The following is a 26,827-nucleotide window of genomic DNA, read 5'->3' on the forward strand; positions in this document are numbered from 1 at the left end:
TTAGACTTTAGACTATTTTTGTTCAAAACCTGTTATTAAAACTTTGCTATGGTACTATGGAAAATTCATTTAACTTTAGAGAGTTAAATTAGTGGCTAAGCCTTTGAGACTATAAGTTGTTGGTGAGTTCAAGTCTGCCTTAGTGGAGGAAATTTCCACAAAGATAAAAATCACAATATGTTGACCTTTGGTGGTGGTGGAGGGGGTGGGGATCCGCCATGCAAGTCTTAGTTTTTGAGGCCCTGCTCATGGTTTGACCCCCGTGACACTTGAATGTCTTCTATTTTCTGTATCGTGGGAGCAAAATGCCTATTGGTTAGAATTGGCAAGGCAAAGAAAGACAATATTTCACATGTTCTTAAAGTAAGGAAAAGAGAACCATTTGTTTGGTATTTTTAATTGAGGTTCTCTCCCCCCTATCTCCTTTTACTGAAAATATGAGCCATCAAACCTTCAAGGATGTTTTTTCACACAAATGATTTATATGGTAGCTTGTTTTCTGGCCTTTTAAAAAAGTTTTTCAAATTAACGTGGGGTATTATCTTGATTGGAAGGCCCTTCTGTTCTAGAGAAATAGGAAGCAGTGTTTCTCCCTCTCTTTCCCTGTCTCCATTCCCATCTCTCTCCCTTCCACCTCCCTTTTCTTTGTCACAGAGCAGAGTAAGGAAGCTAAGTCACTGCTAGCCTTTGTGCTGACTCATCTCTGTTTGAAGGTTAGACAAGGAGTATAACTTTTGGGTGCTCACTCAGTTTGGGGGGGAAAGAAGAGTAGAAGTTCATGCTATTTACCCAGGAGGATATTTAACAATATTGGTTACCTCCCTCACAGGGCCAAAGGAAAGGCAGGCCATCAGAAAGGGAGTAACCAGAGACATTCTAAAAGAGCAACTCCAGTCCCTGCTGATGCTATTAGGCTATTATTTCATAATGGTGGTGACAGGAAATATCAGACTCTAAAGCCAACTGAATTCTCTTGGCAGCAGGTGTTTGGTGGAGTGGCTAATTGACCGTGAGTGGATGCCAAGGCCACGGAAGGTGCTATCATCCCAGAGGATCCCCAAGCACCCTAGAGCACCAATAGAGTGGTTTTCAAAGCCAGTAGAAAGGGATTATGTCCTCTATTACTCATGTGCATCTGCCTCTGGGGAGATGTACTGGGACCTCATTGAGGCAAGAAGCCAACAAGACTTTTTCCAGTTCAAACTTAAGAGTGATGTCAGATAGCACCAAACTTGTTCTACTGCTTTCTTCCTAAACAGGAGTGGGGAAGGAAAGAGTTGGAAGATACAGCCTTTGTTGTCTTCTGAGTGGCTTGAAACCCTCTAACCTGTTTTAGGGGCTGGGATGTTAGCACTCTAAGTGAGTTGTATAGGATTTATATTAGGCAGAGACCTTAGAAGCCATTGAACCTACCTTCTGATTTTATTTATGAGGAAACTGAGGCCCATTCAAGGATCCCAGGACTACTCCAAATCACATAGCTAGTAAATAGCAGAACTGTCATTATATCCCCGGTCCTCTTACAAAAGGTATGATCACTCTCTGTAGATAGTTTACCTAATCACAGAATTTCAGAGTTGGAAGGGATTGAGGATGTAAAAACAAAAACAAAATACTCTGTGACCTCAAGGAATTTATATTCAACTATGTGAAACGTATTTACATAAAAGTAAATGTAAAATATATGCAAATTAAGTAAAAGGTAATTTCGGCAGGTAGGATATCAGAAAAGGCTTGATAATAGGATGTGGCTCTTGTGATGAATTCTGTAGAAAGCTAGGGAGGTCAAGACACAAAGGTAAGGAGCAAGTAAATCCCAGACTTGGCAGACAGTCTGTGCAAAGGCACATAGATACCAGATAGAAGGTCATGGGTGTGGACCAGTAGGTAAAGGCCACTTTGACTGGATTAATGCTCAGTAATTCTGGGAAGGTAGGCTCAAGCCAAACTGTGAAGGGATTAAGTGCCAAAGCAAGGAGTTTGTATCTTATCCTAGAGGCCATAGAGAATTTCTAGAGCTTTTTGAATAGGGGCATGACATGTCAGACCTATGCTTTGGGAATATCAATCAATGTGGAGTACAAATCAAAGAAAAGACCTGAGGGAGGAATGAGGACCTAGGAGGCTAGTGCAGTAGCACAAGTGAGAGGTGGCTGTGGCCAAGTGAATAGAGAGAAAAAGAGATTGTGGAGGTAGAATAAACAAAACTTGACCAATGATTATTTTGGGTGAAGGAAAATGAAGAGGTGATCACCACTCTAAGTTAGTAATCTTGGACTTCTGGGAAGATGGTGATGCCTTTATCACAGCAGGAAAATCATCTAGTAAAACAAGTGTCTGAAAAAATTATCCACTTCAAAATGTAGTCAATAAGTAGTCCTCCAGTCTCCACATGAAGATATCCAGTGGGGAAATATACATAGGAAAGCCTATCATGTGGTATATTGTTGTGAGGATCAAATGAAATGATAATTATAAAGTGCTTAGTCTGGTGTCTGGCACATTGGAAGCACTATAAATGTTGTTGTTGTTTTGAGATTAGATTTGTTCTGCCTGTTCCCAGCAGATAAAGCAAGACAATAGGTAAAAAGTGTAGAGAGGCAGATTTAGGCTTGACATAATAAGAGAAAACTGCTTAACAAAGCTGTTCCACAGTGCACTGGGCTCTTTCTTCCTCTTCAGAAATCTTTAAGCAAAGGTTGGATGGTCATTTGTTAAGGCTGTTGGAGCTGGGATTTCCATTCATGGTCAGGTTTGGAGTGAATGGCCTCTAAAGTCCCTTCTATTTCTGATATGCTGTGATTTTAATTCTGTTTCATCTTTGTCACCTTCTTCAGTGAGGCTGGGACTGTTTTCTATTAGCTTGTGACTTTGTTATGTATCTGCAGTGAATTTGTTACACGCACTTCTAAGCCACCTCTGGACATCCCTACCCAATGTAGACTCAAGGAATAGACAGATAACTTTAGTCTGGGAAGAATAGGGGAACACCAAATTAGGTAGGGCCCAAACCGCCACATATATGATCTGTCCTGTCTCATTAGACAATTATCCTTAGAAAAATTCACCAAGGATGGAGAGGGATTCCCTTTCTGACATCAGTAAGGACTTGTTCCAAAGCCCTTTCCTGAGCATGTTTTGCCCCTGTTCCCAAAAGAAACATTTTAATTTATATTTCTAAGGTAAAGAAACCCCACTTCTGGAGAGTGGTACTTAGTGACACAAATGACATATCAGTGAACTGATCCTTTTAAAGAAAGGAATCTGCTCTGCAGAAGGACCTTGCTGCTCTCCTGGAAGGGAGGAGGAAGTTAGAGCAGTTTATTCATATATACCAATAAACAAAGCATACACCCTTCACAGCACTTAGGGCTCTGTTTACAAGACTTAAAGAAACCACAGAGGGACATCAGACTGGGGCCACTAATATGAGGTTAGAAGACAGTATCCTTATTTGGGAATAGAGAAGTTCCCTTATCCTGACAGGAAGGAAGAAGACTGCTTTGTATCTCCCAGCTGGGAACTGCATTTAAAGGCCTGGCACCACCACATAGATACAGTTCTCTCTAACATGGAACCAACCCCAAGGGAGTAGAGTTTCTGGTACAGTATTCATATTCTATGATTTATTTTGGGCACTGTTAATAATGAGATGTTTTGTCAGAATATGTATTTTTTTCATTAATTGTGTGGGTTTTTTTAAAAAATGCTTGCTGCATTCTTAAATGTAATGTTTTTTTTTTTTTTTTTTTAGTATTGAGGCCAAGGTTTCTCCAGTGGGAACACAATTATACATACACGTCAGTGGAAAGATGTGGTTTGTTAAACAGAAATTCTTTTTATAGCCACTTACCAGGAATGCACCTGTTTCATGAAATGGGATACACCTGTGTTGTGTTCATGACTAAGGGGAGATGTGGTCACTTCTTCAGATCTCTGAAATGGCCATCAAAGGAAACAGGAATTAGACTTGTTCTGCAGAATCAGGAATGGTGGGCGAATGCTCCAGACAGACAAAAATCAACTCTTCCTCACAATAAGCACGGTCTAATAATGGAAGAAGTCATTTCACAGAAGCAGAGACCAAACAAGACTTTGTCAAAGATGTTACAGATGACATTCCAGCACTGACTAGATTAGACTAGGTGAAGCAGTGGTATAGTGGAAGAGCCCTGGTTTTAGAGTGAGAGGAACTGTATTTTGAATCTTATTTTGCATACTGACTGTGTCATTGAATTATCAGCGTGGTGTAGGCAACTCCCCACCCCCGGCCCAGTCCCAGCCCCTGATTTTCTGATGTTTAAAATGAGAAGATTGGGCAAGAGAAATAGACAGATGAGATGATCAATAAAGCCCTTTCCTGCTCTTATTCCCTCGATTCTGTGTCCTCTTAGGTCCCTTCCAGCTCTGAGAGGTTGTGAGTCAGTGATGATTCTGTAACTGACTCACAAGGAGATACAGCCTCACTGTCACCAACTCTACTTTCTGCATCCCTCTCCCTTCACACTGCTGAGAGAGCTGTGGGCCTGAGATTGGATAGTGTGGATTCAGGCCAGTCCAGAAACAGGCAGGAGGAGGCTAGAGGTACTCAGAAAGCTTCAGCTATAATTTGGCAGAGGAAACTATCATAGATTTCCTTATATCCTCGCTCAAGAATATTTAATATGAACCTAGGGGATGTGCTTCCTCCAGTGTTTTAGGCCACAGTATGTTTGAGTAAAGGGAGACTCATTGTTCAAGGAATTTATATGGCAGAATGTCAGAATATATAGTTCTTTCCCCCTCCAGTCCTTTAGGAAGTAACTAAGGTGGGCATTACTTAGTGCTTTTGTCTAGAATCTCAGGTTTACAGTCTTCATGGGCATTTTTGACAACCAGTAAGGAAACATATCCACTGAAGGTCTGTGGGTCACCCACCATAGAACTTTCTTAATTTTCCCACTTCTCATCCTCTTGTCCTCCCTAATATCTCTTTTCTTGACTCTCACATGTGCAACCTCTGCTCTTCTCCTCATTGCCCTCTATCACTGACACTCAGATTTGACTGCTTGTGAACCTTTTATTTCCCTGACCCATCCTTGACCATCTTTTTTATTTGTCTTTTTTCTCTCCTATTCTCATTTTCCTTGAGTCTTCTAGACTTTAAAAATCAAAATGAGTAGGAATATCAACGTATTCTTTTACAGATTTTTCTGAGTAATCCAGTACTGTTTTCAGCAGTGTTAGTGAGGATGTTCTCTATGTTGAATTAAATGTCAAGATTGCATTGATATCTCTGTGCTGAACATATATTCTGGGGACTTCTTTCCAGCTACTTAACCAACTGTAGAAAGGGGATCCCTTGCCTGGTTGCTGTGGAAGAAGAAGGAAAAATAGAGAGTGTTGTATAGTAGGAAGAGCTTGGGATTTGAAGGCAGCATGAAAACTGGCCATTTTCAACCAATTAATCTTTCTAAGATTTAGTGTTTTCAGATGTAAAATTAGAAGGTTGGACTGTATGAGGGTCCCTTACAGCTCCATCCGTGAATATTGTGCTCTTGCTCTTTCTCATTAATGAAAGTGCTTTCCTCCCTAATGTCCAATTGTTTCTGAGGTCTTTTGTTTTCAAGTCATGTATTGAAGCCTAGTTTAAGTTGTGGATGTGTGAATGTCTCAAGAGAAGTAGTCTCCCTTCCAAGGGCCATGAGAGCCGGATAAGAGAAAAAAGATGAGATTTAGGCACTTGGCGGCATAAGGAGATGTATATGGCTATTTGTGCCGGCTGAATGCATTTTCCCCCAGATACGATCAAATATGACTTAGCTATTTCTCCACCATTGTGATGACCATGCCAAGCCATTCACACTTCCCTACCTTGTCTTTCTGTGACCAAAGAACCAGAATCAAGGGCCCAACTCATGACCAGTGAGTGAATTTCATCTATTTGACACCAGCTGACACCTATGGAAATCTAATGATATTATCTCATTAGCACTGTGCTCTAAACCTTCTGAGATTATGGGCCAGCATACATTTCATCATCAGGCTTTAATCTGGGAAAAGTAGAACACATATACTAAACCAAGGGTGGAGAACCTGCAGACTCAAGGCCACATGTAGTAGGTCCTTGGGTTCAGCCTTTTGACTGAGTTCAAGTTTTACTGAACAAATCTTTTTATTAAGGAGTTTGTTCTGTGAAGTCTGGATTTAGTCAAAGTTTAGTAACTAAAATATGATTCTATGATGCTGTGATTTTCTGGGTACTTCCATCAGTGGTGCTCACATGCCCTCTTGTCCTTAAATTACCATTACAAAGATCTAATTGTCCTTATATCCATCATGAAACAACAAATCAATCATTCAATCAATACATTATAATCATACTTGTCTCAAAGAACTATCAACAGGAAACAACAGTAAAACCTTTTCAGAGACCCATTTAAGTTTTCATAAATTTTACATGCCCCCACTTGATAGCAATAGTAGTATTTGTTGATTGAGAAAATACATAGTGATAAAACCTACTATGAATTCAGTGATTTTTAAAAAATGAATTTATTTTATAAATTACAATACAACATACATATGTATAAAAGATGACTCAGTCTACAAAAGCATGTTTACTTATTTGTAATACTGAATTTTTTTATGAGATAGACTCCTTGCAATAACCTTGGGCCTCACCTCCACTCAGGAATCTGCAGTCTACATATTGGTAACCATTTCCTTAAAACTATACCAATAAGAGTATTTATTCCTATTTCTACTACTTATAATAATAATAGTTTATTTAAATGATGGGTGTGGTCTTTATTAGGAGACATTAGCGCATCCAAATGCTGTTGGTAGAATCTCTCAACATGATTAGTTAAACTTGGGTTGACTTTTTTGTTTCTAATGATGATTGAGTTCATAGGATCATCAATATAGAGCTAGAAGAGGACTTAGAGGTCATCTAGTCTAAACTTCTCATTTTACTTACAAAGAAACTGAGTCCCAAGAAGCTTAAATAACTTACCTGAGGTCACACCAGTAGGTAAATGGCAGAACCTGGGGTTGAACCCAGGTCTTATGACTTTATTCAGTGCTTCCATTGTACCATGCTGCCTTTTTTGGAAAGCACCTTTAATGGACAATCTTAGGCTACCATCTTTTTTTATGTATGGCCTGAGAGACTTTTGATTTGCATAGCAGAAAACCATATTCCAGAGACCAAGCCACGCTGGGCACATGGGAACTAACAGTGATTGTGAATTTAACTCTGTAGTCACAGAGCCGAAGCTGTGTGTTAGGATGGGAATAAAATTTTCCTAACAGTCAAGGTCTTCTGATGTTTTGACCACCATTGCGTAAGAGCCAGCTGGGGAATTTAGCTTCTACAAATGTTAAGGATTCTCAGGGTCTGAATTTGTGACAGTGATGCTGGTGGGTTTGAAGGTAATTTTTGAGGGCTGCAGCCAAGTTTGATAGCCTAGATACTAGATTGGTCACAAGTCACCAAATCCCAGGTTGTTGGCTGTGTGGGGGAAGGAGAGAGAGAGAGACATACAGAGAGAGACAGAGGCAGAGGGATAAAGAAAGAGAGACAAAAAGAGACAGAGACAGGCAGGAAGAGACAGAGATAGGGAGGGAGAGGAGAGAGCGCATTTATTAAATACTTAGGATTTTCTAGGCACTCTGATAAGGGCTGGGGATATAAATGCAACAAACAAAATGGCTCCTACCCTCAAGGAACTTACATTCTAATAGAAGACAATACATAAAGAGGAGTTGGAAAATAGGAATGGGGGTTGATGAAGGTAAGAGAGGCTATTTATTTTATTTTATTTTTGTTTTTTATTAATTTATTTGTTTTCAGTTTTCTACATTCACTTCCATAAGTCTTAGATTTTCTCCCCCTCCCTCCCTGAGACTACGTGCAATCTTATGTGGGTTCTACACATACATTCTTATTAAACACATTTTCACATTAGTCATGTTGCAGGGAAGAATTAAAATGAGTGGGACAAACTATGAGAAAAATCCGAACAAAACAAAAAACACAAGAAAATATTCTGCTTCATTCTGCATTCCAATTCCATAGTTTTTTCTCTGGATATGGATGGCATTTTACCTCAAGAGTCCTTTGGGAGTGTTTTAAATCCTTGCATTGCTGTGAAGGGCTAAGTCTACCAGAAAAATGCCTTGCACACTATATACAGTGATGTCCTGGTTCTACTCCTTTCACTCAGCATCAGTTCATATAAGTCCTTATATGACCTTATTCTCAGTCTTCGTTTTCCTCTCCCTTTCCACAGTCTTTGACATTGTTGATCACTCTCTCCTCCTTGATGCACTTTTGTCTCTAGGTTTTTGCAGCACCACTCTTTCCTACTTACCTGATCACTTCTTCTTGGTCTCCTTTGCCCCAAGCCTCTCTGAAGTCTTGCTGTTCATCATTTCTTATAGCACAATAGTATTCCATTACTTTCATATACCACAACTTATTTGGTCATTTCCCAGCTGATCCCCTCAATTTCCAGTTCTTGGCCATCACAAAGAGAGCTGCTATAAATATTTTTGTACAAGTAGGTCCTTTTCCCATTGTTATGATCTCTTTGGGATACAGTCCTAGAAGTGATATTGCTGGGTAAAAGGGTATGTGCATTTTTGTAGCCCTTTTGGCATAGTTCCAAACTGCTCTCCAGACTAGTTTGATTAGCTCTCAACTCCACCAACAATGAATTAGTGTTCCAACTGGGAGAGGCTGCTATTAAAGAAATAGAGGAATGTGGAGAATGATTTGAATTGGGAATGGCAGCAAACATTTGTTAAGTACCTCCTATGTGCCAGGTACTCTGTTAAGCACTTTATAAATATTATCTCACTTGATTCTTACAACAACCCTAGGAAGTAGGTGCTATTATCATCCCCATTTTACAGTTGAGGAGACTGAGGCAAACAGAGGTGCCATGACTTGATTAGGGTCACACAGGTTAGTAACCCAGACCCAGCATTCTATCCAGTGTTAGATGGCTGCCTTAGGAGTGAAGCAAGAAAGGCAGGAGAGTTCCTTAGGTAATGGTGTTTGGGCCAAAGAACTCACCAATCAGAACAGTAGGGCCCAGGGTTAAGTTTCCCAACATGGCTCATCTCTACAACTGTTAAATTGACCTTTTGGCATTTATATCTAGTACCCCCAGACCTAGAGTCATCCCCTCAGTGTGATACAAACGGACAGCTTCTTTATGAAAAGTACGCTTTGGTTGTTCATTTTTTGAGAGCCTTGAGCAACATTTTATTTCTTTTAAAACCTGTTATTCTCTTCTATGAAGATGATAAGTGTAGAGCAATCATAAAAGGAGTGGCAGGGAATTCTATCGTGGATTTTACTCTATACACAGGGTGAGCTGTAGAGTAAGCGACAGAATCCTGGTTGAGGGAAGGTCTATAGTTGCAAAGATATTAGACTTGGAGTTAGAGACTCTGGATGCAAATCCTTGTTCTGCTACTCAAAATCCTGGTTACCTAGGCCAATTCCCAATCTATCTTCATCTGTAAAATGAGGGGGATTGATGTAGAAGATCTCAGAAGTTCCTCACAGGGTTAAGCACTATGATCCTATGTCTTACCAGGCTAGAAGATACAAAGTCACTTATGCTTTCTTATCAACCCTTGGATGTTGAAATTGGGGTTAAAAACTGAAGGGCTCTAAAGTTCCTGCTGGAATTCTCCTGAAAGCTATCTCTGAAGCAATTTTGGGCTTCACTGACACCAGCCAAAGTCCCCAGGTAGTGCCCATGACTCCGCCTGACATCACTGATGATGCAGGTGTCTGGGGCACAGGTGCACAGAGATAGGTGGTGATAGAGCTGAGCCAAAGGGGCTTATGCAACAGTTTATCAAAGGAGAGGGAGCAGGGCTGGAAACTGCTTTCAGGCCCCTCAGGAAGGAAGGAAACAGGCCGTTAGCAAATTTTATCTCAATCAGGCTTTCCTTCATTAAGTGGTGACTGCTGTTCTGCCCTCAGGCCCCTCCTTAAAGGGGTTTCCCAAACCTGCAGGGTGTTTGTGACACAGATGACCCTTGAGATGATTATGTTTCTTCCCAGTAGGGAGCTTCACCTGTCTTCCCTTCCCCTTTCAATGCAAGCCCACTCCAGGTAGACAACTGGCTACCTCCCCACCAGTGAATGCACCTGTCATGGCTTGAGAGAGGGGATACAGAGCCAAAATTCTGGGGTTTTCTTGGAAGCAGTTAACTACATTGGGGAGACAGTCCCTTGCGGGGAAGGGAAGGAGTGATACTTGAGCAGTCTGGATGCACATTCTCATTCTCTGAGTCATCCAACTAAGGTCTGAAGTCACAGAGATCTCTTTCCTGCTTTCTAATGAAAGTATATTTTCCCTAGTTATTATTATTGTACGTTATCATTGATGATGCTGGATGGACCAGTCAGCCAAATTGTTAGAACTTCAATAATCTTGTAGTTTTGGGACCTTGTCTTCTAAGACTGTACTCCAGGACATCTCCTATAAATGTAGATATCCAAGGTCAAAGCATCACCAGAACTAGGGGTTAGCCTTTTGTTCTGAAGACCTATTTCAATAGGAAGAAACAGTTTCTTGGCTTGGCTGGCTCAGGTTGCGTGGTCACTTAGTTCATCAAAGCCTTTTAAAAGATGTTTAATGATTATAGGCTCATAGATTTAGAGCTGTTAGGGACTAGATAGATCGTCTAGTTCAAACCTCCCTTCACTTTACAAATAAGAAAATTTAGGCCCAGTGAGAGCAAGTGAGTTGCCCATGATAATTTAATACAGTATAGCAGAGCAAGAATTTGAATCCTGGTCCTTTGGCTCCAAATCCAGTGCTCTTTCCATTATAATATACTGCCTTCTCACCTAATTCTTCAGGCATATGGCCTAGCCTAGGTTATGAAATTATTGACCTAGTTCTTTCTCTACTGGGGACATAAGGGACTACAGTGCCATAAATCTGTTGAGGGATATTCTCTCTGGTTTTAGTCTTCCCTCCCTTTCTCTCTCCCCTATGATAATGTTCCTGAACCAGTTTTAAAATTTTTTAATGTTTATTTTTTGTTTTTATATTACCATCATTTTTAAATTTTCCACATCTCTACCTGGCAAACCATCCCTTAAAACAAAGAAAAATAATAAAGAGTAGTTCAGCAAAATAATGCACATGTTGAGTTTTGGGCAGCATATGCAGTGTTCTATAACCATAGTTCCCCACCTCTACAAAGAAGGGAAACAATTAGAAACATTAGAGTTCTTTTGATCATTATAATCATACAACTTTCTGTTTCTTTTTTGGTTTGTTTCCATTGCTGTCTTATATACTTATATAGAGATGTATGTGTGTGTGTATTCATGTATATTCTTAGTACTGCATTCTAAACTATGCATCAGTTCATATAAGTGTTCTCATGCGTTTCTGAATTCTTTGTAGTCATCGCTTTTTATAATACAGTTCTATTTCATTGTATCCATGTGTCACAGTTCCTTTAGCAGTTTCTTCAGTCAGTAGATATCTGCTTTGCCACTGGAGAGGTATCATTAAAAAAAAAAAAATCAGTGACTTTATTCTCAGTCTGCATTTTCCTCTACGTTTCCAGTCTTTGACACTGTTGATCACTCTTTCCTCCTTGATGCACTCTTGTCTATAGGTTTTTGCAGCACCACTCTTTCCTGCCTATCTGATCACTTCTTCTTGGTGTCCTTTGCTGGATCCTCTTCCAGATCACACACTCTTACCATAGGTGCCCCTCAAGGTTCTGTCCAGGGTTTCTCTTCACCCTCTATATTCTTCACTTGGTGATATCAGCTCCTATGGATTAATTATCATCTCTATGCAGGTGATTCTCAAGTCTACCTTTTCTGCCCCAATCTCTCTGCTGACCTATGATTTCCAACTGCCATTCAGACAGATGTCCAAAAGACATCTTAAACTCAACATGCTCAGAGGTGAACTTATTATCTTTTCCCCTAAACTTTCCCTGGTTTCCTTTAAGTCCCAACTAAAATTAAAATCCCATCTTTATTCAGAAGCTTTTCCCAGTCCTCTTAATTCTGATACCTCCCCTCTGTTAATTATTTCCCAGCTATCCCATATAGCTTGCTGTGTATATGTTTGTTTGCATACTGTTTCTCTCATTAAATTGTCAGCTCCTGCAGGGCAGGGACTGTCTTTTGCCCCTTTTTGGTCCCCTGCTCTTAGCATAGTGCCATAGTAGGCACTTAATAAATGTTTACTGATTGATTGATCATAAGTATGGGGCTGGTCTAGAGCTAGGAAAATCTGAATTCAAATTTAGCCTTTGCCACATACTCACTTTGTGACCCTAGGCAAATCACTTAACTCTTAGGGATCATAGGCAACACTCTAAGATTAAGCTGCAGAGAGGTAGTTTCCTTACCCAAAATTTCTCTATACCAATGAAATCATAGGTCCATCCCCTATCCTGTCCTATCTTTGTTTCAACAAAAAACATTGCTATGAAGTCATTCCCCAATTGATAAATGGTCAAAGGATATGAACAGGCAATTTTCAGAGGAAGAAATTAAAGGTATCTATAATCAAATGAAAAAATGCTCTAAATCAATTTTGATTAGAGAGATGCAAATCAAAACAACTCTGAGGTACCACATCACACCTGTAAGATTGGCAAACATGACAGAACTGGAAAATGATAAATGTTGGAGAGGATGTGGGAGAGTTGGAACACTAATTCATTGTTGGTGGAGCTTTGAGCTCATCCAGCCATTCTGGAGAGCAGTTTGGAACTATGCCCAAAGGGCTACAAAAATGTGCATACCCTTTGACCCAGCAATATCGCTACTAGAACTGTATCCCCAAGAGATCATAAAAATGGGAAAGGGTCCCACATGTACAAAAATATTTATAGCAGCACTCTTTGTAGTTGCCAAAACCTGGAAATCAAGGGGATGCCCATCAATTGGGGAATGGCTGAATAAATTATGGTACATGAATGTAATGGAGTACTATTGCACCATAAGAAATGATGAACAAGAAGACTTCAGGGAGGCCTGGAGGGACTTATATGATCTGATGCTGAGTGAAAGGAGCAGAAGCAGGAGAACTTTATGCACAACAACAACCACAGTGTGTGAGAGTTTTTTCTGGTAGACTTGGAACTTCGTAATAATGCAAGAACTTAAAAAAAAAAATCCCAGTGGTTTTCTAAGGCAAAATGCCTTCCACACTCAGAAAGAACTATGGAATTCATTCGCAGAATGTAGCAGATCATGTTTGTGTGAGTGTGTGTGTGTGTGTGTGTGTGTGTGTAATATGTTTTGATTTGTTATATGATTTCTTCCATTTATTTTACGTCATCTACATAGCATGACTGTAGTGAAAACATATTCAATAGGAAAGTATATGTAGATCCTATACAGAATTATATGCCATCTTGGGGAGGGAGGGGGGTGGTGGGGCATAGGTGTAGGGGGGTAAAAATCTTAAGTTTTATTGTAGTGATTATAGAACATTAAAAATAATAATAATAATAAAAAAACATTGCTATGAATCTTTTGGTATATTTGGGATCTTTCTTTTTTCCTTTGACCTCTTTGGCTTATATGCCTAGCAACAGGACTTTGGGTCAGAGTATGGACATTTTAGTCCCATGTTTCTCTACCCCCACCACCCTCCCCCCTTGTATAATTCCAAATTCTGAGTCATTTTTAAAGTATGGGAGGAAATCCGTGTTTCTAATTACCACGGAGACTGCTGGTTCTTAGTGAGCCTTCATCTCATGTAGAAGCTTAATTTTGTGTCAGCCTAGATGGAGAGATTCTGAGATTGGGGAGAAGAGGAAGGATTTTTTTTACCCCTTTTATGTTTGGGAGGAGAACTTGCTTACCTCATCCTGAGCTCAAAGGAAAGGGCAAAAAAAAGTCATCTCCTCCTTTCAAATCCTGTGGTACTTTGTTCATACTTATGATACTTACAGATTCTGCTTTGCATCCAATCATTTATATCCACATATTACCCCCCTGCTAGGCTGCAGGCGCCAGGAAGTCAGGGAACCTTATTCATCTTTGTATTTATTCCCTGTGGGCTTTGGACTGTAAATATTTATTGAATGAATGAATGAGTGAGTGAATAAGGGAGTCAGTGAATAGAAGGCAAAAACAACAAATTTGTTGGTTATTTTGATGGACTAGTAACTAGACACAGTAATTTTCCTACGTACATTGGCTCCCACTTTAAAATTCTATAACATGGCTTGAAAGATTTCGGATGGATACTATACAATGTATATAGCGATAAAATGGGCCTTTCTAACGGAAACAAATAACATTTACCATAATTATAGGGGACAATTTGCCCCTGAACACCCCATTTTCCTCTATAAGATAGGAACATGCATTTATTTTTTTAAAAAAAATCTGTTTTCCTGAATTCTATTTTGCATCATTTAAATTCAACACATTTAATTTATGTATGAAGAATGATTTAAAGAAAAAGTTAAAAAAAGAACTGTTATCTCTGTTTACTGGTAGTCAGAGGAAAATTCTGTAGCCCAATCTGTTAAATTGTATCTCAAAATCAAGCCTTGTTTGGTTTCATAGAAAGAAGTTACATAGTTGCCATGGGTCATAGAATTTATGAAAGAGACCTTAGTGATCATGAAGTCCAGCAGTTCACAACCTATGGGTAAACGCTTCCTAGGAGTGAGGATGGGTGGAGTTAATCTAAAAGGGTCCATAAATCTGTATATATGCTGTCTTACTTTATCGCATTTAATCAGTGAATATTATAATGATCATGACAAGAATCTTAGGAATTTTTGGACACTAAGAAAGGATCTTCATTCTCAAAATGGTTCTATTTCTCTTTTTACCAGTGGGGGAAATTGAAACTCAGACTGGAAAAAAAGACCTGTCCAAAGGTCATACAGAGGAAGAGAGCTGTCATCTGGCTTTAAATGCACTGGTCTTTGCTGCCTGAGTTAATAGCTTTAAAACTAAGAGGGATCACAGATGTCTAGTTCAGCTCTGTCATTTAAAAAAAAGTTTTACTTGTATCATAGTAATTTCAATTATGCCCCTGCTAAACCCATCACCAGTGGCCCTTTCCTTATAACAAAGAAAAAAAGGTGTATTTCTCATCTCTTCTCTGGGGTAATGATTGACCATTATATAGCATTTAGCTCTTTCTCATTATTCTTTTCATTTACTTTCCAACCCTCTTATGTTATTGATCAAGAAACTGAGACCTAGATGTTAAGTAACTCATCTAAGAGCATCCAGATTACTACCAGAGGTAGCAGAGTCAGGAGATCTGCCCTCCAAACTGAAAATGGCAGCCATGATGGACACTCAAATGGACTCTAGATTTACCTAAGTCTGCATTGTGATGTCAGCAAAATAACTAATGCAATCGCTGCAGTAAGATAGGAAACACTGTCTAACTGTTCATCATCAGAAATGGCTATGATATTATCAGTGGAGATTATACTAAAGAAGATGCATTGCCACGTGCCTTACTGCTACACCCTAAGAATTTTTGATGATGAACAGCTTCCCAGTGCCAAGTACTTTGGTGGCAAGAACTGTCTTTTCTGAGTCTTCAGTAGTTTTGGATATTGTGAAGGTTAGGGCTGCCACACCTGCAGAGGCACTTCTATTCCTGGGGTTCTTGGACAAAAAGTTCTGGGCTGCTGCCACCAGCATTTGAAGAGGGAGGTAATAATCAAGGTGGTGATTGACCATTGTTTGAGCTGCTTTACGTGTGCCACCTGCTAGTTCTACCTCTGGGTATATTGTGGCTTCTGCAAAGCTGATATTCTTGTCCATTGGTGGCATTTGTTTGGTGTGATTAGTTCTCTTTCCTGAGACAGTGGTGGTCAAGCTAATTAATCAGAAGGACTGCAGTTTTTAAAATGAAAAAGTAAATATCAAAACATATCCTTGGATTTCTCTAGAGCTTAAGATGATAAAGATAGATAAGAAAATGAGTCAAGCGGCATACTGAAGGACTAATATCCACATGAGAGTGGGTCTATCCCATCATTCATACAGCTACATTGGAATTGGGGAGAAAGGGAAGAAAAAGATATTAATAACTAAGGAAATCAAGAAAGGCCTTATGCAGCTGATGATACTCCAGCTAGCCTTCAAGGAAATAAGGGGTTCTAAGAGGCAGGGATGAAGATTCCAGATCTGGAGAATAGATATACTAAAGGCACTGAGATAGGAGATAGAGTTTCATTCGTGAATAATAGCAAAAAGGCAAGCATGGCTAGACTGTGCAGTTCAGGAAAGGAGTGCTATGTAACAAGTTTAGAAGGATAGGCTGGGGTTGTAAAGGGCTTTAAGTACCAAGCAGAGGGATTTTTATATTTGGACCTAAAATAGGGAGGCACTGGGGTTTATTTAGTAGGGGAGTGAAAGACTCAGACTTGTCCTTCAGGAAAATCACACTTTCTTGCTCATAGCCCACATGGGGTATTCTGTTCACTTCTGGGTTCTACATTTTTTGAAGGGACTTTGAGAAACTGAATAATGTCTAAAGAGGGTAGCCAGGGTGGCAAAACAACTTGAGTTCATGATGCTTTATAAAGATCAATTAAAAGAATTTAGGATTAGCCGTAAGCAGAAAAAATAAGGGGGCTATGGAAGAGGAATTAGCTTTTTTTTTCTGTTTGACCCTAAAGGGCAGAGCTAGACACAATAAGTAGTTGTCGCAAAGGCAAATTTAGGTTTGGTGTGAGGAAAAACTTCGTAATGAGAGCTGTGCAACAGATACTTGGGAGGGGGTTCTCTCTCACTGGAGTCTTTCAAGGATTCTTGGGCAGATATAGGGTAGGTGAAGATGACCTTTGAAGTCCTTTTCAGATCTGAGGCTGTGATTTTGTGTTGTTGATCCTCTGCAGTTGTCCTGGGGAACCAGGACAAAAGGAGATCTTGAGAGTTTCCCATTCCATGAATTTCAGTGGGAGGGAAAAAAGCCAATCAAATCAGTGAATTGTACATTTTATGGGGAAAGGGATCATATTCTATCCTAACTTTCTTACCTAGTTTTACACACAGAGATCTGCACATAGTAGGTAGTCTAAAAACATTTGATGATTTGGACTAAATTAAAACTGTAGATTATCTGCATTAACTCTTTGTGCAGGAGAGAGAGAGAGAGAGAGAGAGAGAGAGAGAGAGAGAGAGAGAGAGAGAGAGAGAAGGAGGAGAGGGAGAGGGAAAGGGAGAAGAAGAGCAAGAAGAAGAAAAGCGTGAGTGTGATATTTAAGTGACAGATCCAAGGAGCAGGTGATTGGAAAAATTTTATTAGTAGGATGTTCCAGGCCTCTCTCTCATAGTGTTAATGACAGCAAATATATCATGAAAAGTTTGATATGCTCCTCTTTTCTTCAGCTTCAGCACCATCCAGATCTTCTGAAACACTCTGCTATATGAGTGGTTTCTAGAGAGATAGCTAAGTGTTCCCCAGGTAACTTCCTTCCCTGACAGTCCAATTTTCTCTATACATAGTAAGTGGAGGGGGAAATAGCAGAATGATTTAAGTGATCAGATTTTAGGAATAAAAAAATGGAGACATAGTCCTACTTTTGTTTATCTTTATCCGTGTTCTATTTTGGCCCTAGTAAAATGCAAACTTCTTGAGAACAGGGACTAGTTCATATTTATGTAAAATGAGATAATGTTTGTAAAGTGCTTAGCATAGTGCCTGGATATAAAAGGGGCCTTGTTCTTATATTGACTGATTAATTGATGTCCCTTTATGATGTGAAGTTGACTCTGTGGTCTCAGAGGCTCAGTCAATATAATTCGACCACTCCCTGACTTAACCAGACTTAAAAAAATGTCCCTTTGGGCATATGTCTTCCATAGAATGACTCGAGATACTGACCAAAAAAGTAATTTTTGGGGGGGTTGGGGAGTGGGCTACTCACAAAACCTTCTACTATAGCACAGAAGGACTTTGAAAGCCTGAATTAATGGTATGTTGCCCACATTTATATCACAAATCATTGGGGAAAAAAATCAAAAGTATTTATTGAATGAAATAAAATGGTATAATTATCACTTCATTAGACTGCAGACTCTTTGGAGGTAAGGACTGTGTCTCATTATTTTTACATTTCTCCACTCAGAAACTTAAAACATCACACACATGCTGAATGAATGAATGAATGAATGAGCTTGACCACATCTGGCTCATCCCATTGCTGTGACCCATTAGTGGAACAAGTTGAGTAAGAAAGAGAGAGTAGCACTGACTCACAATGAGAGTAGACTAGTCCATCATCCTCCCCCTTGCCTTCGTGGAAACCAGACCAGAGGGTGGTTTGACATGTTTATCCATAGGCATCTTCCCTGATGCCCACAATCACATCTGGCTACTTTTCATAAAAGTAAATGAGAACAGTACAAAGCAACCACATACAAGCCAGCACAAAGCCACCAAGAGACTGGTGTGGCCAGTAAGGAGGCTTATTCCTAGCAGCCAAAAAGGAATTAGAGAGTCAAAGGACCTCATGTCTAGGGCTTGGCACAAGAGGAGCCCAGCCATGCTAGTTTTGCAATAAGTCATGCCCAAGACCAAACATAGTATAAGTACCCATGATGTAGGTTATATAAGTAGAATAAACAGCTAGACTGGGATATAGGATTCTGGAGTTCACTTCTTAGGCCAAGTACAAGGAAGGCATTGTGATACGGTGGAAAAGCTTGCTATTTAGATAATTTTCTTTTTCTCCTCCTCCTCCTCTCTTTTCATCTCCATCTCCTCCCATCCCAAACAGACTTTCCTGACTTTTCTGTTCTGTAATGAGCATCATCCCTTTCCTAGTTATCTGGACATGAAATTTGTAGTTTTCTTTAATTCCTTGCTCTTTCATTCCAGGTTTACAATTAAGCATCAAGTCTTGCTCCTTTTTCATTCTTCATATTTCTCTTGTATCATTTTCATTTCCACTGTCACCACTTAAGTCTATTCCAGTCACCCATCCCCATCTTGCCCTCCTACTTTATATTATACAGAAGGTGCATTTTACTCCAAGAAAACCAAATCTTGTATCTTCCTTCCTTCTGACTTTTCTCATATTATTCCTTTCTCTCCGTCTAGACTGCTGTTACTTTTCATTGAGATCATATGATCATAGAATTAGAATTAAAAAGAACATCAAAGGTTATCTAGCCCTGTCCCCTCATTTTTCATATGTGAAACCAGGGCCCAAAGAGGGAACATACAACTAGCACATGAACCCAGGTCCTCCAATTCCAAATCGCCAGATCTCTTTCCACTACACTCCTTAAGTCTTCATCACCTTTCATTTGAAGTACTGTAACAGCTTGCTAGTTGGTCTTCCACCCTCCAGTGTATTCCGTATTAGACCACTGGAAAGCAATTAGGTTTTCTTCTCATTTTATACCACTATTAGTAATTTTTCTAACTCTTCTAACTCTTTTTATACTCCCTTTCTGCACCTTAAAGTTAATGGCTTTGTACACCCTAATCCTTAATCTCTGTTCCATTCATATTAATCCTTTATTACATTCTGTCTTGTTCACTCATTGTCCTTCCAAATAGACTGAAGCACCTTTGTGGTTCAGAACCATGTTTCAGTCTTCTTTTTCATTTTTTAATTCACTTAATCAAAATTGATGTGTATCATAATGGAAAGCGTTCTGGGCTTGGGATCAAAAGAAACCAGGATTCTAATCCTGACTTTAGCACTTATTAGCTTTGTGAGCTTGGAGAAATCATTTGAGCTCTCTGAGCCTCTCTTGCTTCCTTATTGCAAAATCAGAATAATAGTAAATCTCTCAGAGTTGTGAGGAAAGCACTTTCTTAACCTTAAAGCCCTTTGTGAGTGTGCTCTTTTTTATCAGCTGCCAACCCAAGGGCACTGAGTACAGATATATTATGATATAGTTCTTGTCCTTAGAGAACTCTTCATCATCCGTACCTGTTAACAGCAGGACTGATACAGGTTTATACTTGCAGAGATTGACAATGTCATTGATACAGGTACTCCCCCATACAGTTCACAACTCATCCAAGCCTTCTCCTCCTCCATGACTCTTGTCTATGTCTTTCCATAAATTCTTCCCAGGGGGTTCCCTTGATATGACACAGAGACCAGTGGAGCAGTTGAACTGCTGATCTCTTTCCCAGTGCCCCAGCTATGTGACTGATCTACCCCTTTTTTTCTTTCATACTTTCAGTCATTTTCTTGTCGAAATTCTTCTGCTTCTCTGACGGTTCCTCCTTGGTAGTTCCTTTGTACTCTACTTAATAGCCATTGTTCACTCTCCTATGCCTTTTGAGTATACTATAACTTTAATTCTTTGATGACTATCATGTTCCATGACTTACAGTCATACAATATCTCCAGAAGAATATTAATATTAAAGAATGGGTCTTTCAGAGAGAAGCTTGGAGTCATTAAAAACACTGCATAATTTCCCAAAAGCACCCCAGTCTGCTCTCTTATATTTTTCTGGACTCAGTTCATTGTCCATCCACAGTTTCTAAGATTTATTTTCTGACAGATCAATTCTCTACTTCAGAAGCATAGTTTTAGGACAATGGGCATTTGTTAGCCACCTGTTTTTTCCTACGTAGATAGGCTGAACCTTTTTGAAGAATTATGTATTTTAATCATCAGAAAACTCTCAGTTATCACTGTTACATCTTTAGGAATCTTATTTTATTTTAACATAAGCAACTAGTTGGAGGAGAGACTTTAAAGTAGATTTTACTGTACAAAATCAAATAATTTTTTTATAATCAAGAAGTAAATACAGTGGGATCTTATGTTCTATACAGTCAATTGTTTGACTGTAAAGATATGATCTGCTGTAAAATATAATGTGTAAAAACCTTGAGATGAATGATTATGTAGAGATGGGAAACTAGATATAGGATTAACAATTACTAATATTTTGAGATTTGCCTTTTTTTGTAATAACAAATTCCACAACTCCCCAAGATTTTGATATCTTTTCTGCTTTCCTATATCTTGGCTATTGATCCCTCAGTACTTTCAAAAGTATTTGGTTGCCAAAACAGACTTCCTCTGTGACTGCCTGGACTATCTCAGGCAGCTGCTGTGCCTTTGTTTTCTTTAGTCACATTTCTGTTTCTTGATGCAGCACATTTGAAGATTATATGTCTGTCTTTCACTTTCCAGCTGCTGCTTACTTTGGGTGGGTTGATTTAGAGGGTGGATAAGGGGACATATCTCCCTAGAATTTCCTTCTTGTTAAATCAGTAAAGGCTCAGGACATCAGTGGCTAATCAAGAATTACCTGCAACTCTGTCACCCTGACCAAATGTGATTAATTCCTCATAGGAGCAAACTGATGTCACCTTTCCCCAATATCTTTCTCTGATCAAGGACACACCCATTTTCTCTTCCTCAGAGACCCTTATAATATATATCTGGAGCAGGCCAGCCTCTGCTTCTTGATAGCTTTTTCATAGAACAGTAAACCTAGCATTTCTCCTGATGGCAGGAGGTAGAAAGGATAGAATCAACCTAGCTTATGCTAAAGGATAAAAGGGCTTGTCATGCATTGTGGAAACCCTGCCATGTATCCTTCCTGACTCACTTCCTTCTCACATCTGATTTTTCATTGTGTTGTTGAGATGAATCAGAGGTGCATTTCCACAACAATATGGAATATTACTTAAATATTAAAATAATAACAATTTCTGTATTTCAGCAAATCCTAACAAATTTCACATTTCTATAGCTCATTGAGGTTTACAAAGTGCTTTCTTCACAACAACCTTGAGAGATAGGAAATGCAAGTATTATTATTCTAATTCCATAGATTATATACATTCCCCATTGTAGAATGAGTGAGCCTTTTGCAGCCACCAATAATGCAAGGCTATATCCATGAATTAGTTATGCATTCATTTGGCAAATGTTTATTAAACCTTTACCATATGCAGAACACTGGGATAGGAACTGATGACTAGAAAAAATTAAGTAAAACATCGGCCCTGCTCTTAAAGAACTTAGATAATAGAGGGAGATGAGGCATAGACACAAATAAATGTAATACAAACTTGAGTGGGATAAGTTCATGGTAATAGAATCCTAGGATTTAAAGCTGGGAGATTCCTTTAAAACTATCTGATCCAGACCCCTCATTTTATTCATGAGGAAGCTGAGGCTCCTAGAGATAAAATGACTTGCTTGATGTGACACGGGCATTAAACAGCAAAGAGCATAAAGTGTTAGGAGAAAACAAGGAGGAAGAAATCACTTTCAACTGGAAAAAATGGGAATAGGTATGTTCCTGAAATCTATGTAAACCATTTTTTTCTAAAGGAAGTAACATTTAATTTATACACTGTAAACATACTGCTTAAAGAAATCCTAAAGTAAAAATTTTTTAAGAAGTCTTTTGTATGGAAAATAATTTATCATGGCCTAAGTTTTCTAAATTTTCATACATCAACTTTGCTTTAAAGCAGAGTTGACCTAAAGCTTATCCTGGGTTAGTTGCTTATTAAAGTGAATGATAGAGGCAGTGTGGTACAACGGAAAGAATTAGGATTAGGAGTCAGAAAACCTGGGTTCAAATCTGCTTTTAACATACTGACCTTAGACAAATAGCTTCACTCACTGCCCCTCCTGCCCTCAAGTTCCTCATCCACAAATTGAGGGAGTTGGACTATATAGCTTCTAAGATCTCTTTAGTTCTTAATCTATGATCCTTCTCTCCTATTGTTGCATTCTCATGCATGAATGAATGAGTGATTTTAAATTTAATTTTTAAAAGTGAGTTTAATTTTAGGGGAAATGCCCTGTGATAGTATTCTGATGACATAGCTCTGGAAGTGTTTGTCGGTAGACATCATCAAGAGCTGAGCCTTCTATGTTGAGAAATTGCCTTATGATACTTCTAGAAGCACAACATTACCTTCCTCCTTTCCCCTTTTCCATCTTGTCCCCTTTCCAGGAATAAAAGTACAGATTCCTCGGGAGTGTCATCTGTGACAGATTCCCATCTCTGCTGTGCTGCATGAATTTCAGTACATTAGGGGCATGTTAGGATCAAGTGGAACCCCCACCCCCCAAACTGATACTCTATGCAGAGTTTTTCACCCTCATTATCATGTTCAGCCTCAAGAACTTTTTTTTTCCTACTGGGGACATCTCTTGTGTAACAGCCTGGTTCCTGGCCAAATATTGCTTTTTTTCCACTATCAAGTGAGAGAGATAGTTAGATTGCTTCTGTGCTATGCTTTGTGGTCTGTGATGCAAGAACAGGACCACACCAATGCACACATTAATTGCTAGGCTGCAGACTTGAGATCAGAATTGACATTCAATACCTCTCTCTTGTCATCTTGTCTATGATTCATTGTTCCTCTGGTTTTCTGCTCTGAGTTCAATTTAGGGCAAAGGGATAGGAGGAAGGGGAGGTACACAATCGAATCAATAAACATTTATTGAACGTCTGTGTGCCAGAAACTATGCTAGACTCTGGGGTTACGAAGACAAAATTGAAAGTCTTTGCCTTTAAGGAGCTTTCAGCCTCCCACTGAAATGTACTGTCTATAGTTTATAAGATTTAAAAGGAACGTTTGATGGCTTGGGCATCATAGGAACTGGTTCAGTTCCTTGATTTGTCATGGACTATTTGTGAGATTTAGGGCAAGTTACCTCTTAGAGCTTCAATTTCCTCAACTGTATGTAGAACGAGGAGGGTAGACTAGACACCCTCTAGCTGCCAGTCTGTAATAACTATGAAGTGAGATTGAGCCATAAATGGTTCTTCACTGAATGCCTTTTTTCCTCTAGAAGAGAGAACATATATGATTCTGGAGTTGTTAGGAAGAGAAGGTTAGAGAAGAGATAAAGCCCAGAATATATCTGAAAGGTACAGAGTAGGGTAGTCTTGAAATGATTTTAAATGGACTGAACCCTTGATTCATATATATATGTAATTAAAACAATAATTCATTTGAATTAGTGACTTGACTAGGCTCTCTATTGCCCATCAGTCTGAGGTCTCCTTCCTGCAAGATGCAATTTTCTTATCTCTGTAAGACATGGCAGGACTGGGGAGAGAGCATGCATGCTTAGATGTATGTGCACACACAGACTTAGATGCAATCATATAGACTCACACACATTTATCAAGACTCACCTTCACTCATATACTTATCCATTGCTGTGGATGAGTTTGATAAGGATATATACACCCTTGTTGATTATAGGAACCCTATAAGTGATTGGAGAAGGGATCCCAGAGACCCCAGAAAAGCATTTCTGAAGTTAAATGATGTTGCAGGTGGTGGGGAGGGAGCACTGTTGCAATCCTCACAATTCTCTGAACACATGTTCAACTTGAATGCTTCACTGACATGAGCCTGATTTTCTGCTATCCCTCTTCCTCTCTTTCTTTCCTGTAGTACACGGGGAGGGCATATTTGTGACAGGAAAAAGGGAAGACGGCATGGGTACAAATTAGATGGATGTGCCCAGATGTCTGCCATATGTGCAGCTCTTTTACTGTTTTCACAAGCTCCAGATGCAGCAAGGCTGAGTCTCTGAAGAAAGATCGAAGGCAGTAAGGCCAGATACCCATGTCAGCTCCCCTTGCCTTAGTGTGTGCTGAGTGGGGGGAGGGACCCATAGTAAGTGGGTAGAATCTTGATAGGCTTCATTTGGGATGTGATACATGCCAGAAAGGTCTCCTTCCTCTGGTGAAGTGGAGGATTAGGTTCAGTCCCACCCTGAATATGGAAACACATCCAAGGGAGTCTGATTGGAGATATTTGTAGTCACCCAAATGACTAGATTCATTATAAATGACTCCTTTTCCCTTTTTGGAAGTTTGGTGGTTAGAATAAGAGTCATGATGATGTGATCCTAAACAGTCAACAAATATTTTTGAAATACCTTCTATATGCCAGGCATTGTGCTAAGTGCTAGGAGTACAAAATAAAGCAAATTAAAAAAAATCCTCTTCAGTATTTAACACACTGTTAAGTGGAAGAACAATCAGACTTACTCTATTTAGCCTTCAGATATAGGTTGGACTAGGTGGTCTCTGGAATCTGTTTCATCTCTGAGACCCTGTGACTCCGTTTACCCCATTCATTGTATTTTTTTTTAATTACATCAAATTAATTCCCAGATTAGGTAATCTAACGGTACAGGCAACACCTGAGGGTGCTAAATATTTCTTCTGCATACGGTGAATTCAGGAGGAGGACATGCTGCACACACTCTCTATTGCAGGTCTGGCTTGAGGATTGTAACTTGTCACTCTAGTTGGCTGTTAGTGTTAAGACACTAAAATTAGATTTACCCCAAGGAGTAAAATGCATAATGAAGGAGTTAGGAAAGTTAGAATTGCTTCCCTGTCTCCAGAGCAATCTCTGCTGGTGTGTGTGGAAGATCTAGCTCTGAAGGAGGAAAGAATTGGTCCCTGGATTACCCAGTAGTTTTCCAAGGGATCAGTTTTTGTGCAGTCAGGCTTTGAGGAGCTTGGAGACCAATAGGGGATAGTGTGGCACAGAGACCACAGGATACCCAGCCACTGCCCCACAATCTGCTTTTGCTTCATTGGATCAGGACAATTCAACAGCTAAAGGAAGGTGAGGCTTTTCCTGTTTTGTGCATCAGGTGGTGGTGACAATGGAGTGTGTGTTTTGACTGTTTTGGTCCAGTGTTTTAGACTAGTGCAGTAGTTCATTTTGTAAGATTTCATAACCCCATGCAGAACGTGAGGTTTTACTGATATTATTCTCCATGAGGATGATGTTGAAATGGGGATAAGGGGAAGTGGTACCTTATAAAACCAAGGTAAAAACTCTTCTTTAGTCCATACATGTTTATTCTCTTAGTAAGTTTAAATAATTATAATTTCAAAGGTAAAATTTATGTAAAGAAATTTCTATAAAGAGCTAAATTTCACTACAAAGAACATCACTATTACAAAATAACTGGAAGCATTATTATTAAGTGGAAAGAGCACTGGCCTGGGAGCTAGGGGTTTAGTCTTGGCTCTGCCATCGATTATTCCTGCAGATTACTTCACCTCCTCCTTGGTGGTGGATATTCCTCATTTGTAAAATGAGGGGGATAGACTACATGGTCTCTAAAGTAAGTTAATTACAGCAGTTTCTCTGATTTTATGATCATTTTCCAGTGTACCACATCCTATATATCTTTTTTCCCCCAAACAGAAAAAGATTTACAAGTATAAGAAAGTCCTGAGCAATCCAAGCCGCTGGGAAGTCGTCTTGAAGGAGATCCGGACTCTGGTAGACATGGCCCTGACATCCCCACTACAGGATGACTCCATCCACCAGGCTCCATTGGAGATAGTCTCCAAACTGCTCTCCGAGGTAAGGCTTTGCTCCTGGATTGGGGCCATACCACCTATTTTTAACCTTATAAAAACATAGAAAATGTGGATTTTTTTTTCCTTTTACCCTCTGGTGAGCTCTACCTCTTTACCCAAACAATGGACAAGAAGTAAAAATCAAGCTGGACTCGTGGTTGCTAACAAATTGCAAAAGGTTATGTTTCCCAGAGAATTGCTCATAAAGTAGGAGTTTAAAAAAAAATTTTTTTTTTAATCTTAGGCCCCTTTACAAGTCTGGTGAAGCCTCTGGTGGACCTATTCTCAGAATATTTGTTATCTAGATTCATAATTTGAAAAAAAGGCTAAATTTCAGTTAGATATTAGTGAAAATAAAGATATAATCTTTTTTTCTCCATCCAGGTTCAGCAACCTCCTGAAATCCATCCATGGAATCCTTTCCTTTTTTTTCTTCCTGTTGATTATACTGTGTGTTTCAGCCCAAACTAGTCTTTTATTACC

General features: G+C 39.3%; 1 protein-coding gene and 1 long non-coding RNA gene across 4 annotated transcripts in view; both read left to right on the top strand.

The window, feature by feature from the left end:
* CMIP (c-Maf inducing protein) overlaps positions 1-26,827 on the top strand; it is a 268,084-nt gene that overhangs the window by 181,485 nt on the left and 59,772 nt on the right. For all 3 annotated transcript variants that reach the window (XM_072634197.1, XM_072634196.1, XM_072634198.1), the window contains exon 4: positions 26,187-26,348. In XM_072634197.1, the coding sequence (XP_072490298.1) occupies positions 26,187-26,348 (162 nt within the window). The remainder of the gene's footprint in view (positions 1-26,186; positions 26,349-26,827) is intronic.
* LOC140520311 (uncharacterized) lies at positions 3,530-3,817 on the top strand. The gene is made up of 2 exons (XR_011972456.1): positions 3,530-3,603; positions 3,755-3,817. It is a non-coding gene; the product is annotated as an uncharacterized lncRNA (long non-coding RNA).

Source organism: Notamacropus eugenii, chromosome 1 (genome assembly GCF_028372415.1).
Source record: "Notamacropus eugenii isolate mMacEug1 chromosome 1, mMacEug1.pri_v2, whole genome shotgun sequence".
NCBI classification, from domain to species: Eukaryota; Metazoa; Chordata; class Mammalia; order Diprotodontia; family Macropodidae; genus Notamacropus; species Notamacropus eugenii.